We start from the raw sequence: 24357 nt of genomic DNA, 5'->3' as shown, positions 1-24357 counted from the left end.
TGAGCCACACACACACACACACACACACACACACACACACACACACACAGTCCTATTTTCAGAGCTTTACCAAAAAGGGTTTCTCCCAGTATGATCACCCACTTTCTTTACCTAACTTGACTCCAAACTTAAATCCACCCTCGGAGGATAAGAATGCTGCCCAGGGTGGGCACCGGGTTGGCTCTACCAGTCGAGCATCCAACTTGATTTCAGCTCAGGTCACGATCTCACAGTTCATAATGGAGCCTATGTCAGGCTCTGTGCTGACAACTCAAGCCAGCTTGATTCTCTCTCTCCCTCTCTGTCCGTCCCTCCCCCCATTCAAAATAAATAAATAAACAAACAAACAAAAAGAATGCTGCTCAGAGATGGCAGCAGCAGGGGGGAGTGAGGTGACAGTATGGAACACACTGCTTTAGAAGTACCCTCAGGTTCAAGTGTTACTAGTTCTATATGGTTGTTTGTTTAAGTGTCGGTGTTTTTTTAAGTCAGTATGTGCCGATCTGCTACTCAACATGGTCAAAATGTTTAGAAATGCTGCATGATAAGGCACCCTCTAGTGGAGTCACCAAGTAATCAACATAATAAAGGTTCTGAAAAGTCCTGCAGGAAGGAACCTGTTGAACTCAGTGTTTCCCAAACTTACGTGGCCAACAGACCTTTTCCATGGAACACCTGTTAACGTCCAGCAACTTTTGAAATATCCCTTGAGGCAAGTCTTATAAGTCCTGTGCAGTGAAGGCAGAGATTCCCTTCCCACCAACTCACACCTAAGAGAAGGGGTCCACGCATCCTTCTCACTTTTCAGGACTCCTCCAGGAAGGACTTCCCAGGCTACCCTCTCTAAACTAAGCTACCCTCCTGTTACTCTACAACAAGCCTCTTTGACACAATCTGATTATCTCTTTTTGATCTGTCTTCCCCACCAGAGCATATGCTCCGTGAGGGCAGGTGACCTACACCTCATGCCGCACATCCAACACACAAAATGTGAAGCAAGGACGGGTTGGTCGGTTCCCAGAACTGATGGCTGGGAGGCACTGTGCCCTGTGTACCAGGGCATGGCTGGACCTCTCTGTCCCATCTCCCCTGTGGGAACTGGTACAGGTTGCTTCTCTGCCGAATGGATACTATCAGAGCAGAGAATTCGTTCAGTGAAACAATCCAAGTAACCTGGAAATTGTCCAAGAAGCCACAAAGTGCTCTTTTAAGTGATGCCCTGGACCATTTGACAAACACATCTAAAGGCAGGGTGGCACTAAGTTGGATTCCTTAAAACAGCTGGGCCAGATGGCTCAGGGTTTCGGGCAGCCTCTCTCTTGGGCGTCCTGGGAGAGGGAGGCCTGTTGTCTAAAGCTCTTCATGCCAGGCACAGACTTCCCGCCGGGCCTGTGAACTGAGCTCAGGATCAAAGGCCTGGGGCCCGAGCCTGACTCAGAGACGTGCGTTCTGCAGGCGCAATGGCTCTTGGTGCTTACTTGGACTGTCCTCGGGTCCCGAGTCTTCTGGTGGTCAACTGAGGAAACTGCTGCCTTATGATCTGTAAGTCAACACAAGAACCGGTTACCCGTGGGGAAAGCGGGGAGCACAGCGACTGATTTTACAAACAGCAATCCAAAGGGGGAACGCACGTGTCCTTGACTGCAATAACCTATCAAGAGGCCATCGGGACCCTGGAGAGGATACGGGCGTTGGGGAGCTGGGAGGGGAGCACTGGAGTAACTGTGAGGCCCTGTACTCTGAAAGGGTCTCACTTGGCTGCTCTGTGCTTCCCCCCCACCCCCACTCACAATGTAGGGGGAGTACTGGCTGATCCAGAACGTGTCACCGCCCCGCTTAGAGCCTTCCAATGGACTCCATCGCGCCTGGGACAAAGACCCACCCTCAGTCTCTTTAACGAGTCCCTGCTCTTACCTCCTGGCCTTCCTCTCCTATGACTCACCCTTACTCACCAGACTCCAGCCACGCTGGCTTTTTTTTTTTCTTTTTCTTTTTTACTATTCCTGAAACACACTAGACTCACTGCCCACTGGGGCCTTTGTAGGGCAGCTCCCTCTGCCAGGAGTGCAACTTCATCACATCCTCACGGGACGGGCTCCTTTTCTTACAACATCCAGGCCTCTGCCCAGAGGCCTCCTCTAACGAGCCAGCAGGAGTAGCACAAGCAATCCTTTATCATCCTGTTCCCCTGCTTTGCATGGTCTTCTTCTCACTCTGCACTCTCTGAAATTACCTTGTTCACGTACTCTCTGCGTGCCTATTTTATGTCTCCCCCTACCTCAGCGTAAACACACACCCATCAGATAAACACACACTAGCTGCCTAGGAAGAGCAGAGATCTCTTTTGCATGTTGGTCTAGGACATTTCCCCCATACTGCAGGCTTGGCCCAGGCGAGGAGCTCAAACCATGCTGCTGAGTGGAGGAATGAAGCCCGACCTCTGCCCCAAGGGTATATCCTTGACTCTTCTGCAGTGTTGCCCAGGATATTCATATGCATTTGCAAGGAACCTGGGAGGAGAGGCCATGTGCCAAATAAAGACACAACCAACAGGCCTCATCCTTGGTGTTTGCAGAGATGATGTTTGTGGACAGGCAGGATAATGCAGGGGTTCCGTGTGAGGGCTTTGGAACTAAGCTCCCTGGATTAGACAGATCCAAACTTAGCCATTTGTTAGCTGGGGGCCCTTATTTAGGCATTCAAATGGCTCAGTTTCTTCATTTGTAAAATAGGTATGATAAGCCCTACCTTAGAGAATTCTTGTAAAATCTATAAGTAAACATATGTGGATAATTTGCAACAATGCCTTGCACTTAGTAAGGGCTCAATAAACGTTACCCATTATTACCACTGACTGTCCTGATCATTCATTCCTTTTTACTTCCACGGACTACTTCTGAAGTCCCAGCAAATTATTCCAGCTTCCCTCCCCTTTTAGAACAGCACCACGCGGGTAGGCACGGTCAGGGAGACCCCATGCGCAAGCTGCCCTTGGTGAGTTGAGACACGCCTGCCGACTTCCCTGGCGAGGCATGAACATACAGTGCCTTCTCAGAGACAGGGATGAGTCTCTCCTGACCCAGCACACCCTCTCCCATCCACACTGGTATTCTCAGTGACTGACCTCTCAGTCATTCAACTGACATTTACTGTGACCCTGTTAGTTATTCGAACATGGAGGTGCTGTTTAACCTCTCTGATGTCTGGGGACTCAGGGGTTTATATATTCATCCCCAGGAGCACCCGGGTAGCTCAGTAGGTTATACGTCTGACTTCGGCTCAGGTCATGATCTCACAGTTTGTGAATTCAAGCCCTGTGTTGGGCTCTGTGCTGACAGTTGGAGCCTGGAGCCTGGAGCCTGCTTTGGATCCTGCGTCTCCTTCTCTCTCTCTGCCCCTCCCTCTCTCTCTCAAAAAATGAATAAACAGTTTTTAAAAATTACATACTCATCCCCAGATCAGAGGGATAGGTGCTGGTGGCCTCAACTAAATTGGCATCAGTGGCATGGAAGGAAGTGGACAGAGAATCTGGAATGGGTGAAGTAAGGATCGACCATTTCTGTACACTGGGAAGCTACCTCCGGTATGAATAATGGGGCAGCATTTCCTCATCTGAAAATGGGTGTAAAAGATGCATTCCTTAAAAGGATGGTTAGAAAATCTAATAAGATAACATGACGATACTACTTTGAGAAATAAAAAAGGCCTTCTAAAATGTTCGCTCACAGCGATGATACTGTTTCAGAATTCTCTGAAATTTTTCTGTATTGACAGAGACAGCCCTGGTTTCTCTCACCCTCACTCCCATAAGCTGAGGATATGGGTCCTCACTTGGACTACGTCCCTCTCAAAATGCTGTGACCTGAGGGAAATGCAGTATTCGGGGTGGGGTCTCAGCGACAGCACTCTGCCCCAAGGTGCGCACCACGGTTTTAGTGGCCTCACCACCTCCGGCCAAGTACACCCTCCAGACTTTCATCACAGAACTGATTTCAGAGCCAAGATATGAAGTAGCTGTTCACAACAGTACAAACGTGAATGGCTACAGATATGCCGATACAGGTCGAGGGAAAATAACACAAAGCGTGAAGATGAAGTCCAGGTTAAAAGTGGGTTATGATTTGGGTTCAGAGTTTGCTACCTGACCAATACAGTAAAGTCACGGGAGTCCCAGTACCCATCAGATAAACACACACTAGCTGCCTAGGAAGAGCAGAGATCTCTTTTGCATGTTGGTCTAGGACATTTCCCCCATACTGCAGGCACGACAGTGAGGTACCATGTTTAATGCTCTGATATTAGCAGGCATTTGGAAAATGATACTACCGGGTGCAGTCAAAGGTGTGGCAAAACTGAAACTCTCAAAGATTGCTCATGACATTATTTATTATCGTACTACCACTCCGCAAACGTTATTACGATACATCTCATGAACCACAAAATATTCATACTTTTTGATCTATGAATTCCAAGGAAGTAATCTGAAACATGAAGAAGCTATGTGCAGGGTTACTAATAAGAGAAAAAATTGGAAGCAGCATGAAGGGTCCAATGACAGGGAGCTGGCTAAATAAATGATCATATATACATTCAACAGACCGTTATGCAGGTGTTAAAAACGACGGTAACAAAAATTATGTCATGGCACAGAAAACTTATGTATGACATGATGTTAAATAAAAATAGTATACCTCAAAACTACATTTATACTATGCTTATAGTTTGTTTTTACAAATATAGGAAATGGAAAAGGAACGTGGAAAAGTAAAAATGGGATATCTATTAAGGTGGTAGGATTGTTATGAGAACAAAAAGATTTTTGTATAGCATTTGTGTACAAGGTCAACATTTTTTCCAGATAGAAAAGGATTTTCTCATTAGAAATATTTCTAGGGGCACCTGGGTGGCTCAGTTGGCTAAGTGTCCAACTTCAGCTCAGGTCATGATCTCACAGTTTGTGAGTTCAAGCCCCGCGTCAGGCTCTGTGCTGACAGCTTGCTCAGAGCCTGAAGGCTGCTCCGGATTCTGTCTCCCTTTCTCTCTGCCCCTCCCCCACTCACACTCTGTCTCTGTCTCTCTCAAGAATAAACATTAAAAAAAAAAAAAGAAATATTTCTAATTCACAAAAGACATTCACGATAACCTTGAAGGAAGCACCAAAAATCTTCCAGAATGTTATAGTGGCTGTTTTTCTTTTTCTTTTCTTTAAAAATATAAATAAATCATTCCCTATTCCCTGCAAACAATATGTAGATAATTTTTAAAAGCAGCATTTGGGGGGGGGGATGCTAAGCTTTATCATTATGTGATTTAAGAGAATGAGTATAAAATTCTGAATCTCTCTAAGTATTTATCCAAATGGCATCGTACATAATATCCTGGCCCCAGGCTAGGTACTAGGCACTAGGGCCACAGACTCTGGTCTAGAGATGTTCTAAAAAGCCCCCGGGGAAACAAAGCCTTCAGAAGCTGTCTGTTCTACCTCGAAGAGGCAATAAAACATACAATCAGTGTGTTTGCAATTCTCTGTGCTATGATCTTGAGGAATTATCAAGTTGTGGAATTGGGCCTTCAAATGCACAGATCCATTCATCCTAGGATTTCCTCCATAGCTCAAGGGCTTTACTTACTCCTTTTGAATAATGTGCGGATCTATATGTGCAGTTTTACTATCTTGTGGCCAGCACCACACTCCACTGAGTCGCCCAAGACAGAAGAGGAGAGACTGTGCTCTCTCTTCCCGACCCTGCACAACCCCATGTCGCACTGATTCTGACGAAGACGCCTGCTGAGCCCGGCCACTTCTCTCTGTCCCCGCGCGGCGCCCCTAGCCCACCCTGGCCTCACCCGGACCACAGACACACCCTCCTAACTTGGCTGCCCTGAACATGACCGTTTCACTTCCTCATTGGAAACACTAGGTGCCTGCTCACTGCCTACACTGAGCTGCGGCCCCAAGAGCCACAATAGGTTGCCTGACGGTACATAGTTTGGATTCACTCAACAATAACTATTTACTAAGCTCCTCCTATATGCCAGACACTTTGCTAGGCACTGAGGGACACAACACTGAGCTGAACAGAAACAGCCTTTGGTGAGGAAGCTTACATCTAGTGGGAGAAGACCAAAAATAAATAAATTAAAATGTCAATATATCTTGTATCAGGTTAAGTGCTACAGAGAGGAACAAAAGGAACAGCGTGAGTGGAATGGAGAAAGTAGGGGTGGGGGGAGGGTTTTTTTTTGTTGTTTTTTTACGGTGATAAGGGCTAAGTGGTAATGTGGCATTAGAGTGGCGACCTGAAGGAAATGCGAGAATGAGCCTCATGGATATGGTGGTGGTGGTGGTGGTGGGGGGCAGGTTTCAAGCCCAGAGAACAGCCAGTGCAAAGACCCTGGGGTAGGAGCTTGTTTGATGCGTGTCAGGAAGAGCAAGGAGGCCAAGTGGCTGGAGCACAGTAAGTGCTCAGGAGAGCAGGAGAACAGGAGGTCGGGAGTGGCTGATGGAGCATGGTTCATGTGGGGCCTTGTAGGTCTTTATGAACACTTCTGCTTTTACCCACAATGAGATGGGGAAACCTTAGAGGGCTCCAAGCAGGAACGTGGGGAATAAGTCTGACTTACCTTTCCAAAGGGTGGCCCTGGCTGCTGGATGGAAAAGTGACATCAGGGGGCAAGGGTAGAAACAGGGAGACCATGAAAAGGCCACTGTGTAGTCCAGGCAGGAGACATTATGGCTCAGTACCTTAATCCACTGATTCAATAAATCAAAGAATAAATGAAACCCCTCTCTTTGGCTGGCCATGGAAGTTGTTTCTAATATTGTATTAACGTAAATAATGCTATAAAGCAGTACCTTTGGGATAATGATTTTTCTTTCTATTTATTTATTTTGAGACAGAGAGAGAGAGAGAGGGTGCAGAGGACAGGCAGAGAGAGGGAAAGAGAGAGAATCCCAAGCAAGCTCTGCACTGTCAGCACACAGCCTGACACAGGGCTTGATCTCACGACCTGTGAGATCATGACCTGAGTCAAAACCAAGAGTCGGACGCTTAACTGACTGAGCCACCTATGTGCCCCGATTATTATTTTTATTGGCCAGTATTTTGGTTTTTTTCCCACTTTATAATAGTTTCTCAAATATGGAGCTGCCTGATTAAAGGGGAGAAATATTTCAAGGTTTGGGAGAGGTACCGTCAGTTGCTTTCTATGAAGTGCAGAAGGCTATTATCACTTTTTAAAAATGTGCGAAATTGAAGGGCCAAAAGAGACCTTCCATTTGAGCATCAGGTTTCTTGTCTATCAAACAGAGATAAAACACTGGCTCAGCTAATCTCACAGGCTTGCGGGGGTACCAAAGGAGTTAGGGAATGGATGCCCAGCCCTGCCTCCTGGGCCACATCAGCCTGGGATGGGAGCAGGAAGGAGGGTAAGAGCTCTGCCTCGGCGCGCTTTCAAAACTGCACAGGACAGTGACCTGCTTCCAGGCAGGGTGCTGGAGCAGAGGGGTCCACGTGTGTTAACACCCCGCTCTGTCTCCACAGTCTTCATCCTCTTCTAGCCCGTTCTCTTCATTGGCACCCTCTAGTAAGATCCTTTGACGGATTTTCGGAGGATCCTCATTGAACTCCTTTTTTTTTTTTTTTTTTTTTTCAGACTTCTGTGGTATATCCTGGTCTCCCAAGCAATATTACTCGTGCGGTTAGAATATTTAGTTCTTTTTGTGACAACACATTTTATCTAGAAATCCTGGAAGACAAATCCTCTCCTCCTCCTCGAAAAGAGAAAGATGATTTCAAACAGGGAACTAAGAGGAAGGGACGTTTGCTGAGTAGGGGGTGGGGGGTGGGGGACGCCGTACAGCATCGCGTTCTTCCCAAACGGAGGTCAAGACTTTTCCCACTCTGAGCAAAGAAAGGGCTGTTACAGATTGCACCCCTCCTTCTAGCCGCAACAAAAACCTGTGGGAAGGGGGTTTGCTGCCTTTTTTTTTTTTAAGTGTTTCTTACGGGCTCCAAATTACAAATTATTCTCTTCTCTTGTCACCAAATAATCGGCTGGTCCCAGAATCTGAAAGCCCAGCACAATTTAGTTTGAGTCTCAAAATGCAGGGTCGGTTCAGCCCCACTAAGGCTGTTCAGCTTTTAATTTCTGCAGCAAGACTCAGCAAACAGTCAAACACTTTTGTGGAGCTGTGAAAGCTGAGTTTCGCTGTTTGATAAATGAGCAGGCGGCAGGCAGCCCCTCTTTCTCTTTTTGTATGGATTCAATGAAGCCTGCCTAAAGAACACCACATGCTGTTCTAGCTACTGATCTAACATTCCGCAACATCCCAGCCTTCCAAATTCCCTTTAATTACTCGGGAATCCCACCCTTCTCCCTTTGAGCCGAGGCAGCCAGGGCCGGGGGCTCCACGGGGCTAGGGGTGGGAAGCAGAGCAGCCCTGCAGAACTCCCCTCCCTGGAGCTGCCGGATTTCTTCTAGGTGGTGGTGGCCAGGCTATCCATCTCTCCTGCCCACTCTTCTCCCCGGTCAACCACGTGTGGCTCTAGGCTGAAGGCAATTCCACACGTGGGCGGGCTCTCCTGACGTGATTTCGTGGGCACAGCCTTTCAAGAAATGTGAGTTTTAGGCACATGTTTCTGAAATGACATATTCAAACCACGCCCCCCCCCCCCCCCCCTTAACAGAAGGAAGGGAAGGAGGGAAAGAGGAGCAGCCTCCAACCTGAGCATCAGCAAGAACCAGGCACTGGATGAGGTGTTTGACATGCAACGTTGATTTCATCCTAAAGACGATGCTGGAGGGAAAAATATGGTGATCCCCATTTCACAGATGAGATACAAGGATCTACGTCTGTTCAAGCCTCCTCAGATTCACAGACTCCAATTCGACTGTCTCTCCTGTTCTTCAATATGGCTGGTACCCACGGGAGCCAGCAAGGGGTCCACTAACTGTGTGTGAAAACCCTGATGTCCTGTCTAGATGCCGCCTCGGGACACCTTTACAGCCACTCCAGAAAGCCACTCTGTCTTGTTACTCTTACAGACAGGCTTTGTTTGATTTTGATCTCAAAGTGTATGATCTTGATCCAGCTTGATCTCCAAACTTAAGTCATGAGGGACAGGCTTTGAAAAAAGGCTGTGGTTGTTTCCAAAAATTCAATCCACCCTCAGGAGGCAACGATTTGCCACCAACAAGGATTGATCCAAAAGGAGCTCCAAGGTAATGGGATAAGTGCACATCCTCCCACACTTTGAAGGAGACAAACTCGTGTGTATAAGGAGTCAAGTACGCTCAGAACAGTTCAAAAATAAGAGCTGTGGGTCTGAGTTGAGAGGTTTTTTGGGTGTGGGAAAAGTAGAGGGGCTTTTCAAATAGCAAGAGGTGAGAAACTCAGTATAAGGGCAAGTTGTTTTGTAACTATGTATTGCAAAAGTCCCGTGCCTTCTCTTAACACACACGCACAATTGTTTTGAACACGAGAAAGAGATGATTAAGAAAAGAGGTTGTTCCAAGGGATTCTAATTGTCACAACTTCAAGTGTGAAAGTGAGAAACGTACTCACTTTCTTTGTTGACGAGAGACCTCACCCCTTTAGCAGAGAAGAAAATATAATTAAGTTAGTGGTATCAATAAGATTTTGAAACAGCCTGCCTCCACACTTTCACTTTGAAATGGGTGTTTGCCAGAGCGATTACACTATCCTGATGCACCTCTGGCCATTCAAGAGTTTTCTGGCAACACCTACTAGGCGCCAGGTGCTGGGCGGGGGGGTGGCTGCAGGAAATTCCCCCGAGAGAAATTTCACATATTTACGAGAAACTCCTATCTAGTGCGATGAGACAGAAATGGAATTTCAAATCCCATGCATGGGTTGATGAAGGATTCTGTGAAAACTCCCGGAGCTACAAGCATAACAGCGAACGTGTTGTCCCTCGAGAGGTAGGTACCATGGATGACAATTCTGAGAAGCCCCCAACCCATACGTGAGCCCAGTCTCATCCTGAGGCTGCCTGGATGGTGTGTCACGTGTTTAAGTACAAGAAGAGACAGTCCTCACACACGGGCTTAGCTAGAATGAGGTGAGTTACATAAGCTACAGGTTAAGTCAAGACCGGAATAACTCCGAAGGCGACAACAGGAGCGGGTGAGGGTGGTAATGGCAGCATGCGCGCCAGGCAGGACATTTTTAGAACAATTGTTCTCAAAATTGTTCAGAAGGAAGAGCAGCGGCAAGAGCCAAAACATCGATGTTAGCGGTGATATATTAAAAACACGATGTATCAAAGTCATGGAATGCTGCCATGGTGAACTGAAATCATAATCATAGCTGACATGCACGGAGTGTTTATATTTACCAGGCACTGAGCTGAGGAAGCCCCCTCCCCCAATAGCCATTATGACAACAACTCTCCACGCGGTTGCTGCCATGTTCCCATTTTCTGCATGAAGAAACTGAGAGAGGTCCAGAGTGGTTTGGAAATCGTCTGAGCTCACCCAGCTGGTAACTGGTGGGGACGGGACTCGAGCCCAGACAGTCTGACTTCTGAGCTTGGGCACTGCGTGACACGTAGAGACACCTGAAATCACACACTGTGGGGTCGGGTATGAAAGCAGACCTTCTGACGTGGACACCCCACAGCAGATACTCAAGGTGAAGAAAAACACACGCAGGAATTTACAGTTGCAGGGAACTCCATCAATGGAATTAGTGTTTTCCTTTGAAAACTGGCAACAGAGCATTCCTGAAGGATCCTGATGCCTCAAGAGCACCTTCATCTTCCTGCGCCCCCACAGGGCCCTGCACGTGACTTGGGGTCAGTGAGGGGAATGGAAGGACTCTCGAGGAAGAGGGCAGGCACGTCAAGCAAGAAGGATCTTTGGCTCCTACCCCAGGTATACGCAGCTGCCCCAAGCACTGGTCCCCAGAACACACTTGGCATTTTCTGGCATCGCTTGAGCACGGCTGGCAGTGAGGAAGGAGCCAAGCATTCAAGGAGGAACCACCCACAGCCCAAACTGCCAATTACCTCAAGTCCTCACGAGGAAAAGGCAGCATATAAATACATTCAATTCATATATCTGTCGCCCCACCTTCCCCTTCTCTGGTCTCCCTGCTGCTTCCTGGTCTCCCCACCCCGCAGCAGGCGTCCCGCGTTCCCCCACCCCTTAGATCCAGCCCCGCCACTCCACGTGTGACCTGGGGAAAACCACTCAATTCCTCTCAACTCCCTCAGCTAAAAAATGATGGGGTCTCACCAACCAATCTCCGAGTCCCTGAAATAGATTAAACTCCTTTATATTGATATGTCAGTAACCGATATATATTAATGACTCATCCCGCTCTGTTCTAATTGCATTTTTACAGACTTAATCAAAGGAACGGAGGGTTCCGGAAATCAACAAAGCCTTCAGGGGACACACAGTTTTGAGGCTAAATGGCCTCTCCACATATTCAAATGGCACTATCTCCTAGCCGTCTAGTGCCCATCCACGAGAGCCTCTTGCTGACGAGCTGACTATAAATCACGTTACCTGCCCACTGTCTTTAAGTGATCACTCTGTGCCACCTGTGTCCTTCTCCTGGGCTCCTAACCTGACAGTATTCCATACATGTTTTCAGGATCCTGGGTTCCATTTCATCGTTGTGACACTTACAAAAGGACACACAGGGACAATGTGGGGGAAATGGGTCAAAAGGTCCAAACTTCCAGTTGTGAGATAAAAAAATGTCCTGAGGACACCACCTGTCAGCATGGTGACCATAGTTCATACTGTGCTGTACATTTGAAAGCTGCTGAGAGGGGCACCTGGGTGGCTCACTCGGTTGAGCTTCCGACTTCGGCTCAGGTCATGATCTCACGGTCTGTGAGTTCGAGCCCCGCGTCGGGCTCTGTGCTGACAGCTCAGAGCCTGGAGCCTGCTTCTGATTCTGTGTCTCCCTCTCTCTCTGACCCTCCCCCATTCACGCTCTGTCTCTCTCTGTCTCAAAAATAAACATTTAAAAAAAAAAAAGAAAGAAAGAAAGCTGCTGAGAGAGTAGATCTTAAAAGTTCTCATCACAAGAAAGAAAAAATTATAACTCTGGGTAGTGACAGATGTTCACTGAACTTATCTGGTGATTGTTGCACATTATACACATATATCAAACCATTGTGCCATACACCTAGAACTAATGCAATGTTATATGTTAATTATAGCTCAATGTTTAAAAAAAATGAATACACGTATTTCTAAAATGCTCGTATGTGGATAAAATGGTTCATTGTTTACCCCTTTCTCCTTGCTAACCAAACTCTAATTTTTTATTCCAGGAGGCGATGGTCTACATTTTCCTGCTTCCCTGACAACCAAGGGCAGCCAGTGAGATGTAGGGGAGATCACTGGGCAGGGCTCTGGGAAGGCTCTTGAAGATAGCCGATTTGGCTGGAGTTTTGACCTGTCTCTTCTTACCCCCTTTTCCCCCTTCTGGCCTGGAATCTAAGCCTTTGTTGTCCAGCAGCCACTTTGGACCATGAGGTGATACAGAAGTTGGAAGCCATCCGCTACAAATGGTAGGGCATAGAAAGAGGAGGAGCCCAGGTCCCCGATGCTCTTAAAGGGCTGTTATGCCGGTGTTGGGTTATCATCTTTTATATTTAATGTGAAGAAAAGGAAAACCACTCATTTATTTAAGTCACTGTTTGGGGATGGAGAGGGGCATTTTTCACCCACAGCCCCACAATACAATTCCTAACTGATCCACCTTCTGATTTCCACCCAGAATTAACTTCCCAGAGAAGGTTCCAGTAGCCGTGGAGTCAGCCATGCCATCTTTGTCCAAAGGGAACAAAACGAGCATCCAGTTCACAGGGCTGGGGGAGGACTGCACGAGATAGTGTGTGCAGAGGGCTTGGCACAGAATCAGCGTCACTGCCCATCCCAGTTTCTAACTGAAAAGTATTTCCAACTAATGCAGTAAAAAGATCCCCGTATGTTTGTAGACTAACTTCCCCATTTGATAGATGGAGGGACTGAGGTTCAGAGAGGGAAAGGGACCTGTCCATGGTCACAGAGAGAGTAAGGGCAACGGATCCTCAAGTTGAGGACTCAAAACCTGGCATTATTGGAAACTCCTGGCCAATGCCCATGGCCCCACCTGCTGTCTCCCTCAGCAGACAAGTTTTTGCCTCACAACCTCTCTGCAATGCATGTGACAGATAAGTGGAAAGCAATCTGCTTATAAGTCAGAGATGTGCTCTTGGCTCAGAAATCTGAGGCCCGGTTTTTCTTTCTGAAAAAGCTTAGCTTGCTGCTAAACATAGAGATGCTCCACCTTTGTGAAGGCAGAGCTTTTGCTTAGAGATCCCCCAAAAAACCAAGTGGAGATGCAGGAGAGAGAAGTATTTGGTGAAATCAAAACACCTTCCTCAGCTTCCGTGGATCCCACAAGGCTGCAGGTCGGGAGAGGGCAGTAGTGCATCCCTGGGGCTCTTCCCAGATTGACCTTATTCTCAGGCCACCAGTCACCCCCCACCCTTGAGGAGGCAGAAGTCTCCTCCCTTTGTCCCCCCAGTCATGGGTGTTCCAGCTCAGGGGCACATCTGCCATCTTGTTCTGTGGTTTCCCATGGGCACGTGTCCCTTCTGCAGCCCACTCCCCTGGAGGACAGACTATCTTCTTCACCCTACTTCCCATCTGCCAGCACAGAGCTGGGGCCACAAGGGATCAAGATAAATGAGTATCTAATAAGTGGGGGAACACAAGTGTCGAGGGGGAACCAGCATGGGAAATACTGGCTGCAGGGTTCACAGTGCCCAGAACACCTGGGTGGGGAAAGATTTGAGGGGCATTTCTCAACTGTGATACCAGCACTCATGTCTCTGAGAGACAGGCCGAGATTTCAGTCCCAAATTCCATCATCTAACAGGTGCCAGGTGGTTGCTAATGACCGCACCACGGTCAAAAGGCCCAGTATTTTGTTCTCCACATACACCTACCTCCAGCCCCCCCCCCCACATACATACCCTACCCCCAAAATAACTTGCCCTGGGTAAACTGAGATAAGTTGAAGTGCACGCACTCTAAGAGCCAGACTTTCCAGGTTCACATCCATCTACTGTCTGTGTGGCCTTGGGCAAATTACCTTATCTCTCTGGGACTCGGTTCACCCATCTACAAAATGGGGATAACAAAAGTTCCTACCTCATAGAGTAGTTTGGAGGAGGCAGATATATGTAAAATGCTTAGAAGAGTGCCAGGTCATAGAAAGCCCTAGGTGTTTGTTATTTTTATTAATTTTATAAAAAGCTCTCTAACATCTGTTAAAAAGAATGGTCTATTAATAAGCTTGGGCAATCTAGGGGTCCCTGGGTGGTTCAGGCAGTTAAGTGTCAGGTCATGATCTCGCAGTTCGTGAGTTCAAGCCCCACTCTGTGCTGACAGCTCAGAGCCTGGAGCCTGCTTCAGATTCTGTCTCCCTCTCTCTCTCTCAAAAATAAACAAACATTAAAAAAATAAGCTTGGACAATTTAGCTGGGTATGATGTCACGTGTAGGCCAATTCTGATCCCCATGATTTTGTTTCAATTTACAGTTCCACTCACTGTTCTCTAAAAATTTACTTTACTGCTTTTTACTAGAGAACTGGGGTTACCATTTTGGAAGTATTTTTTTTTTTTTTCTCAACCTGGCAAGCCTGTAAGCACCAGCAGCAGGAGGAAAAGGTCAGGGACGAGCAGGAGGTCAGACCACATGCCCCACTTCCCCTCTGTAGGTCCTCAGGCCACACGTGCTCAGGGCTGAGCTGCGAGTCTGGGAGGAGTTTCCAAGTGGATGTGAGGCTGCAGGTTTTGATTGGAGCCCTGGACCAGACTTCAATGTCTAACAGAGAGCCTACATTATTGAAAAGAGGCTTGTTTTTATAATCAAGAATCAAACAGCAATTAAGCCTGCCATGAAGCCACCGGGGGTCAGGGAAGGAGGCTGGGCCATAGCGTGAGCAAAATCACTTTCTGTGTGTACACTGCTGAGTTCGTCCCGTTCCACACACCGGTTACATCTGTGGGGGCTCATCTGGGCATCTCTAAGAATCAGGGTGTAAGAGCAGGTATGCAGTGAGCTGGTTAAAACCCTCCAACACTAGAACGGAGCCGGATGGGGGATCCTCAGCGGAGGAGCAAGAGCAGCCTGGGGGTGGGTGGTGGAAAGTCAGCTGGAGAGCACATCCCTTCAGCCATTGTGGATGGAGATCCATGGGGTTCCCCCCAACCCATGATTGGACTCATTGCTGTAGCCGGATGGATGGCCATTCCAGCAGAGGGCGCTGGCAGGAAGAGCCCTCAAAATGAGTCCCGCTGACTTTCCTTCTTTCACACTCCTCTGATGCCCCTCTGCTCCAGCCCTGGAGAAGCCAGAAGACAGAGGGAGGAAGGAAGCACCCACCCTGCCCCTCTTTGACAGAGCAAATTCTGAGCCCCAGGAAGGGAGAGGCTCTGCCTTGCATGTGAGATGCATGTTTTAAACTGGACCGAGTGGGACTTTTTCATAGCTGAAAATGAGTTAATCTTCTAACCAACACCAATACGATGGCTGAACATGGTTGGGATGCTGTGGGGTTTCCCTGTGATGTCATCGGAGGGCAGAGCAGGACAGCTGAGCAGAGGACTTTGAAGGTAGCCCTTCAAAGTAAGTGAAAATACAACCAGTTTCCATTGGTACCTGGACAAGTTCATCCGTGCCCAGCAAATGGGTAAGGGAAAATTGATACAATGCCTGTTTCATATGGGCATCATACAGGCTAAACACATTCACGTGTATCAAATGATTTCAGCGTCCTTGGCAAATAGCAATAACACAAGTCATTCAATCTTCGATAAATATCTGAGGGTCTATTATGTGCCAGGCGCTATTCTGGGAGTTAGGGATGCACAGTGAACAAAAAAAAAGGCCTCATGGAGCTGCCATTCTAGAGAAGGAGGCAAATAAAACACAAGCAACTAACAGATATATATATATATGTGTGTATGTATATATATATATATATATATACATACACACACACACATATACATACATATATGATTAACATATATATGTACATGTATATTATGTCATATGAATATTATCTGTAATATACTGAGGTAGAATAACAGGCAATGATGCCATACAGATAATTATACATATAACATGTAATATATTAGTTATATCACATATGTAACAGTTCAGACAGTTATAAGTGCTATAAAGAAAAAGCATGGTAGGAAACAGAGGAAACAGGATGGAGTGAGGCCAGTCTTAGATAACGGTGGCTTCTTCCATTGGTAGAATGCCTTACAATGTTAAAAATGCTCTCCTAAGCAGCGTCTCATTTTATCCCTAGAGTCATTTGTGAGGGATTATTCCCGTCTAGAGGTAAGGGGTGACCTTTCGTTACCCTAGCCAACAGAAAGGCAGGCACAAGCCCAGTACAGCTTGAAGCTTCAGCATTCTCTGTGATGCCTCAATCAATTCTGGGACCCAAAGTCAATACGGGCTTACGGGAAGCCAGTGCTTATGGGGCTTGGCCGCAGTGCTGGAAAGAGGATCTCTTTCAGTTCTTCCCTGCAGCAAAACCATTGCTGCCGTCCACTCGCTTTATCAAGGACAGTATCCCCACCAGGCCACACGGGAGGGGGGGCGGAGAGCCTCACCACTGATGCTGTTTCACCTCAGCCCATTTGCAAGCTGGGGAGGAGAGTGGGGGGTTGCCCAGATGGCGGGGGGCGGGGGCGGCGGCGTGGTGGAAGACTATCACCAAATTTTTCTCTAAAAATGAAGCTGAAATATTGAACCTTGCCTACGCAGAGTTAAAAGTTCATAGATGAATAGCAGCAAGTTTGGATGGATCTGCTCAAAGGAAGGCTGCCCACAATTACACCCCAGGCTTCACAGAACAACCAGTCCCTTTCTCTCCGGGGGGATGGCAGCTGCAGCTGGGAGCCCTTAGGAAGGGCGAGCATGGCTGGGATTTCAGTTCAACAAGCTCAGTGTAGAAACCCTCAGCGGGCTCCTTCTGTCCTCTGTGGCTGGAAGGACAGCCCGAATTTCCAGTGCATTTGAAATCAATGGCAAGGTACCTGCAAAGCACTTTTGCATTTGTGCTTTTAATACCATTAGAGTATGTCATTGCTTTTGGACTGAGTTTGGATGCCTTTTTTTAATGACTATTTTGGAAGCAGCTGGCACTGTAATTCTTAGAGAGAAAAGTTATTATTTGGAAACAATATTTTGAAAGTAAGACCCGTGGACATAGATGTCAGTAGGACCAAGGATTAGAGAACAGAGGTGATCTGGTGGAGGCTGTCCCGAGGAGGAAGGGGGGCTGAGCAGTGGGAGGTGGCAGAAGGGGAAAGGGGGGGGTGGCAGAGCAGAGGGGGCTGGGACTGGCTGTGGGGAACTGGCAGGGGGAGGCCCAGGGAGCCTCCAGTGTGGTATGGAGGTGGGAGAGCATTCTGGAATGGGGATGTCTGTTCCATTAGATGCTGTCCGGGATGTAAATCCCTCCTTCAAACTTCAGTCTACTGGGGTCACAAATGCTTTCTGCGGGCTGTCTTGTGCAAATCAAAGAGGACTCTGAGTTTCATCCTTGGCTCATGGTGGTTCAGAACAGGGCCGTCCAAGAATACTTTCTGTGATGATGGAAATGTTCTATGTGCACTGTCCAATACGACAGCCTCTAGTGACATGTGGCCAGTGAGCATCTGAAATATGGCTCATGTGACTGAGGAACTGAATTTTTAATTCTGTTTAAGTTGAACAACCATATGTGGCTCACACTACCGTCTTGAACAGCACAGGTAGAGAGAAGTGGTGTAGACAGAAGAAAGAGTCTCAGGTCAAGGTGGGTCTGAGAAAGCTAACACCCAGGGAGTGGAGAGGAGGGGCTGAGTTAAATCGATTTTACCTAGATCACAAAGTCAAGTAAACCCTGAGCTGACGATAGTGTTACAGAAGTGAGAAAAAGGAAAGAAAAGGTCCTTATTTGGGCAAAATGGAGTTTCTAGATATGGCGAGGATTTGTGTTTTTATGGTCTTTCCCCCACCCCAGAATCTGTGCACAAACAGCTCATGGGGAAATTCATAACAACAACTGCAATGGCACGTGTGGGTGTCACTGTACCTGACCTATCAGATGACTGAGGGAATAGTACCTGAAGATTCATTTCCTGGTTTCTCCAAGGCTTTTGCATTACCAAGCCAAGCCACTTGCCTGCCCCGGACAGGGACACACATATACCACACATCATCCACTGACAATCATCTCCCTTGAATTCTGCAGCATCCCCATGAGGAAGGGAGGGGTTGATTCCCAGTTCACAGCAGAGAGGGCTGAGGCTCAGAGAAGTTAAGCGATTAGTCCAGAAGAGTTAGATTCTTGATCTCTTGGTTCACCCCACCTGTCCCTCCATCTGAGGCCCTATCCTGGACTCTCCACTGTGGCCGCCATGAGGAAGTGTGGATGCGAGTGAATGTCCCAGGACCCCAGACGTGTGACAAAGCTCCAGGATCCCCTGGATTCCGGGTGTGCTCTTCCGTCTCCCACCTGCTGAGGAGCTCACCGACTCCCTCCCTAGACCGTGAGCCTCTCCACAAGCGGGACCCATACTGGATTCCCTTCTCGTTTTCCCCAGAACACAGTGCCGCCCACGCAGCCCATCTCAGCCAACACTGATGGACTGAAGACACAAACGGAAGAAACAGCAAAGGTGGTGTCTCCACTGACTTAAACAAAAAATTATTATCACGTATGAAAAACAGGGTTAATGCATCACAAAAACATATGCCCTTCCCTACGTCACCACGGAGCATCTTCCCATTTATTGAGTGGAGCCAATTCCCAGCCACTCAGTTTTAAACCCTCCAGGGGGGTGGGCTCAGACCTGACACTACTCTCTTTTCTCTTTTTCCTGCTGATGATTTTATCTGTTGGGAAAAGGGAATTCCCGAAACTTAAACAGTGACTTGTTTTTGCCGGTTCAGTCCGTGTTATGCCCGCACTCAGAAAACTGGTGAGGAACAGTGGTGCCAAATCAGCCTGCCTATCTTTTTGTTAGTGGATGCAGTAAAAAACTATACATAGGAAAAAGAAGCTAAGGAGAAACAGTTCGGATGTATTGTCTCAAATTAAATTGGGTATTTTGCAGGTGTAAAACTCCATATTTTTATCTATCAAATAGACAAATGATCAGTCTTTAAAAGTACTCTGGGGCACCTGGGTGGCTCACTTGGTTAAGCGTCCGACTTTGGCTTGGTCATGATCTCACGGTTTGTGAGTTCAAACCCCACATAGGGCTCTGTGCTGACAGCTCAGAGCCTGGAGCCTCCTTCAGATTCTATGTCTCCCTCTCTCTGCCCCTCCCCTGCTCTCTCTCTCTCTCTCTCTCTCAAAAATAAACATTAAAAAAAAGAAAGAGTGCTCCAACAGCTTTCCTTGGCCTGTTAAATGTGAATGATCAGTGACAATGAGTTTTTGCGGACAGAGTCCTAAGTGTGGAAAATGTTTTTGTCATGAGACAGACAGCAGCCAAGCCTGCGGTAATATTGCAAATAAGACCACTCCCAGCAGAGGATTCTCAGATCTCTAAGCTAATGATGTAAGGCCATCTTCCAGCTTCTCCAAGGCTTTCACATTACAGACGCAAGCAGTTTGCCTGCCCCAGACTCACTGACAGACATGGAACACACTTGGGAGTCTAATATTTGTCCCTCGGAAGGAAAGAAGTCACTTCCTGCAAATTGAGTACTGAGGAAAGTCCAGTTAGGTGTTCCCTTTTTACTCTATGACCTGTCTGAATTGTGTGGAAGTTTTCATACTTCGGTATTACTTTGTTTTGGTATTGGGCTTGGTATTACCTTGCTAATAAGCCTTTGAACTTTTTACAGCAAAGTATTATAGCAAAGTTACCAAAGTATTTAAGTTACCAAAGCAACTTTAAAAAAAAGCAATTAAGATGTTCAAAATGATTAAGAACAGTGCAAAAAATTACTGGGAAGAGGGGAAGGATAGGAATAAGCCCGGGGAGGCTGGACTCACCTTTCCAAAGCTGGCCGCGTTGACAGGCTGGGTGTCATTCTTCTCGCAGAAGTCCAGGTAATGCATGTAGAGGGCGCTGCGAGGGATGCAGACCCCCTCCGCGATCTCATAGTTCTCCTCCAGCCTGTGGAATGAATGCCCAATGAGCAAGCCTCAAGCAAGAAGGGCATGGTCTTTCTAGCTCTCCTCCAGAGGAGGACTTGAAGAGAAGTGTTCCTACAGATGGGGAAACTGAAGCCCAGGAGGACAAAGCCACATGGTCACGCGTGAAGTTGGTAGGTCGGCAGGATCGGACTTCTAGCCCCCGTGGCTGTGTGACCTCGGATCACTTTCAGCTCAGATTCCCAGTCCCTCTCTTCCATGCTGCCATTGGTCTGGGTGGATCAGGTTCCCCCAAACTCCCAAAGTGATATACAGGATCCTGTAGGTGCCCCAGTCAGTCGAGCTTCGAACCACACATCACTCATGTAGCCATTTCTAACAGGTGTCCCAGTGTCGGAGCATCTTTGCTAACAAGAGCAGTGCGGTGGGATAGCCGTGGGAAAACAAACACCCAAGGAGAAACCAGACAGTGGGACAGCCAGTAATCCACTGACTGAAGGAATGTTTTAGGATCACAGCGGGAGCCGAACCCTCTGGTTTCTTCAGGATCGCCTCTGCTGTGCTGGAATTACGATTCTATACCCATCACCTTCGTAATGACCCTAGTTTAAGGGTCTAGGGTAGGGACTTTCCATGGGGATTCAAACCCCAGTGTTGTCACTTGCTGGCTTGGTGACCTTGAGCAAGTTATTTACCCTTAGGTAGGGTTTCCTTTTGGAGGCGCTGTGATCGCCTCATAAGCTGTTGTGACAGTCGAACGTGTGACATGTGCAGGCATGGTGCCTGGCACACGATAAACACTTAGTAGGTGTTGGACCTCACCATCATACACCTATCCTCTCCTTAAAACATCTTTGGGTGCCCATATGTCCTGAATGGGTGCTAGATCTTGGGATATAAAAATAAACTAGATACAGTTTATCCTATTTTCCCCTCTTTCACCTAAACACCAGAGTGTAGGCATCAAAAAGAATCCTGCCCCCTTTTTCATAGACACATTGAAAGGTTTAAGAACACTTCTTCCAGCAGAACTGCCAGGGCACATGACAACTTGGGGACGTCTCTTTGGGTCTGCTGCTTTCAGAGCCTGGGGCACACACTGTTCAATTAACTCACGAACAGAAGATATTTCTCTTTGGATCACAAACTGGATTTTTGGAAACGACCCAAAGTCATTTGGAACCAAGTTTGAGGAATAAAGTGACTGGAATAGCCCTTTCATCTCAAACATTTGTTGTGGGGTGGGGAGTGGGGGCAGAGACAAAAATAAGGCAAGATTCTAGAGCAGTGAAATAAATATCCTCAGATGGCTTCTAACTTCTCAGGGGCACTTGCCAAAGAAGTGGTCCAGTCCTGCCGTGACTGTGAAGCAGAATGAGGACACGGCCTCCTGAGGTGGCCACTTGAAAGGGCAGTGCTCACTGTGCTCATTCCAGCATGTGGTTGAAAGAAAATCAATTCAATCATTTCACATCCAAACCCTACCAATGAATATGACCCTAGGCACGCCCAGATAAATGAAGAAGCCTGGTGCTGAGTGGTCTCATCACCTCACCTAGTCCCCCTTCTTCTGGGAAGGGGAGCACTGAGTAACTCCTGATCATTTTTAGAAGTGTTCCGGGAAACCGTTTATGCAATCCTTTCTGGGTGACCTAATTCCTTGAGGTTGGCATGGTATCTGAGTCACTCCTGCATCCTTGAAGGCCAACATATTCCTTGGCACACAGCAGGTGCTCAATTAAGTGTCTGGTGGATGCATCGTTGCAGTTATATATTCATTCAACAAATACTTATTGATCTCCTACCACCTGCCAAGTGCTGGGGGAGCACTTGGTGAGCAAGATAGTCCTTGTTTGCATGTAGGGAATAGATTAAATGGTGGGCAGATGGATAGAGATACAGGTAATCTTTAAAATTCAACAAATATTGGGGCGCCTGGGTGGCGTAGTCGGTTAAGCGTCCGACTTCAGCCAGGTCACGATCTCGCGGTCCGTGAGTTCGAGCCCCGCGTCAGGCTCTGGGCTGATGGCTCAGAGCCTGGAGCCTGTTTCCGATTCTGTGTCTCTCTCTCTCTCTCTCTGCCCCTCCCCCGTTCATGCTCTGTCTCTCTCTGTCCCAAAAAATAAATGAACGTTGAAAAAAAAAATTTTAAATTCAACAAATATTTATTGAGTTCCAGGCACTGCTCTCGACATTAAGGAAACAGCAGAGAGCAAAACAAAGGCCCTGGCCTGAAAGGGCTTACATTCTAGTATACATGTCCCTGACATCGGAAATTAGAACAAACACTAGATGTGGCTCCCCGTGGGAAAATGCTTTCACATAGAGATGAGATTTCTTGGGACTGTCCTAAGCTTCAGGTCTGGAAATGGGAATCAGCCTTCTAGCTTAGCCTGGACCCCTAACTGCCATTCACAGCACTGTTTCTCTATAAAAGTGAGTTCAGAGGTCCACATGACCAGTTTACATACAAACTTGTATGGACCATCCAAATACGGCAGCTTTCACAAACTGGGGTCTCACAGACATGCTTTGCGTGGCCTCAATATTGTTGGCCTGGCTTTTAAAATTCAGGACATTTCCCCTAAGAATCTGGCTTCTTGTGAAAAGGCTGAGATCTGGCAATGCTGGGCCCATATTCCCGCATGACAATAATTGGCCAGAGGTAGGTGTGCCCTCGAGTTGGCCAGAGTCCTCACTCCTCCCTACTTTTCTGACACCAATCTATTTTCTGTTCCTTGTCTGGCTCCTGTAGCCTCTTGTGTTGACATAAGGCATGATCTATGCCCTGGTTCACTTTGCAGTCTATCTGGGAAGAATAATAATGCATCAAAATATGAAAAATTAACTACTATAAGAGCAGTCAAAGGTGGGAGAACAGAGAGATTCCTGTGTAGATGAGAAGATGTAATTAAGGTTTCATGGATGAACTGGGATTTGAATTTTGTGACAGCTAGCATCAGTTGCTCTTTTCCCAGGTGCCAGGCACTGGGTATCTGGTATCTCTTTCCATCCTCACAATAACCATATAAGGTAGGTTTTATACCCATGTGTCCAATGAGGAAACTGGATACATGGGTATAAAGCCTACCTTGTGTGGTAGGTTTATATGGCTCAGAGAGTGGAACTCATGTGCCCATGGTCGCGCAGGCAGTAAATGGGAGAGTCTTCCTCTAACCCACTACAGTGTCCTGCTGTGGTAGATGGAGGGGATTCTAGGCAATGGAGAACAGCAAGGGTGAGAGACAATGTGCTTTGGATGATGGAGACAGTGGTCTGAGTGGAGAAAGGGCTTGCAAAGGAGCCTTTAAAAAAACAAAGGGGGAGGGGGTATGGAGAATCTTCCAATGTCCCCAAGAGAATATGGCCTGGAATAGAAGTTTGGCAACCCTCGGAGTTCAAGAATTACTGCAGAAATGTCATTTACGGGAGGCGATGGAGCAGTACTCAGTGAACTGAAAAAATAAAGACTCAGAGGCAGGAAGACCAGAGTGTTTCTGGGATGCTGTAGAAATAATAATAATGTCATCAATAACAACAGTCACTAATATGAATTTAAAGCTTACTATGTTCTATTAGCCAACAACGGATTGATTGTAAACGAATATAACAATAAAAACAAAAACCATCCAAGTTTCCTTGGTTTCATCTTAGACTACTGAGAGTCCCATTAAGCAATTTCCTCTCAGGGGCACCTGGGTGGCTCAGTCGGTTAAGCATCCGACTCTTGACTTCCGCTCAGGTCATGATCTCACAGTTCATGGGTTCGAGCCCCACACTGGGCTCCACGCTGACAGTGTGGAGCCTGCTTGGGATTCTCTGTCTTCCTTTCTCCGCCCCTCCCTGCTCCAATAAATGAATAAATAAACTTTAAAAAAAAAAGCAATTTCTTTTCAAAGCTTTGATTTCAACTCTGTAGACTATGGTAGAACATTTTCCAGTCTAACACACACACACACACCTTGGATGGCTGCAACTTTGTGCAGGACAAGCTGTGGGGAGGAGAAGTATCCCTTTTTGCTTATCCTTGCTAATCATTTCCTAAAATTAACTTTGGCCAGAAAAATCCATAGGTACATTCAATATACATGCATTTCAAGCCATTCAGAGTTCATCTTACAAAAGGCATATGACCCTTTAAAATGATAGAGGGCCATTTTTTTCTTTTTTTTTTTTTTGAGTTTATTTCTGTATTTTGAG

At 47.1% G+C, this 24357-nt stretch overlaps 1 protein-coding gene across 1 annotated transcript in view; it reads right to left on the bottom strand.

The window, feature by feature from the left end:
- Positions 1–24357, bottom strand: part of RFX4 (regulatory factor X4) — a 143778-nt gene that overhangs the window by 82112 nt on the left and 37309 nt on the right. The window contains exons 4-5 of the mRNA XM_032593803.1: positions 20056–20179; positions 1479–1540 (exon numbers count right to left, since the gene is read on the bottom strand). Coding sequence (XP_032449694.1) covers positions 1479–1540; positions 20056–20179 — 186 coding nt within the window. The remainder of the gene's footprint in view (positions 1–1478; positions 1541–20055; positions 20180–24357) is intronic.

Source organism: Lynx canadensis, chromosome B4 (assembly GCF_007474595.2).
Source record: "Lynx canadensis isolate LIC74 chromosome B4, mLynCan4.pri.v2, whole genome shotgun sequence".
Lineage (NCBI taxonomy): Eukaryota > Metazoa > Chordata > Mammalia > Carnivora > Felidae > Lynx > Lynx canadensis.
This window is presented reverse-complemented; position numbering and strand designations above follow the sequence as displayed.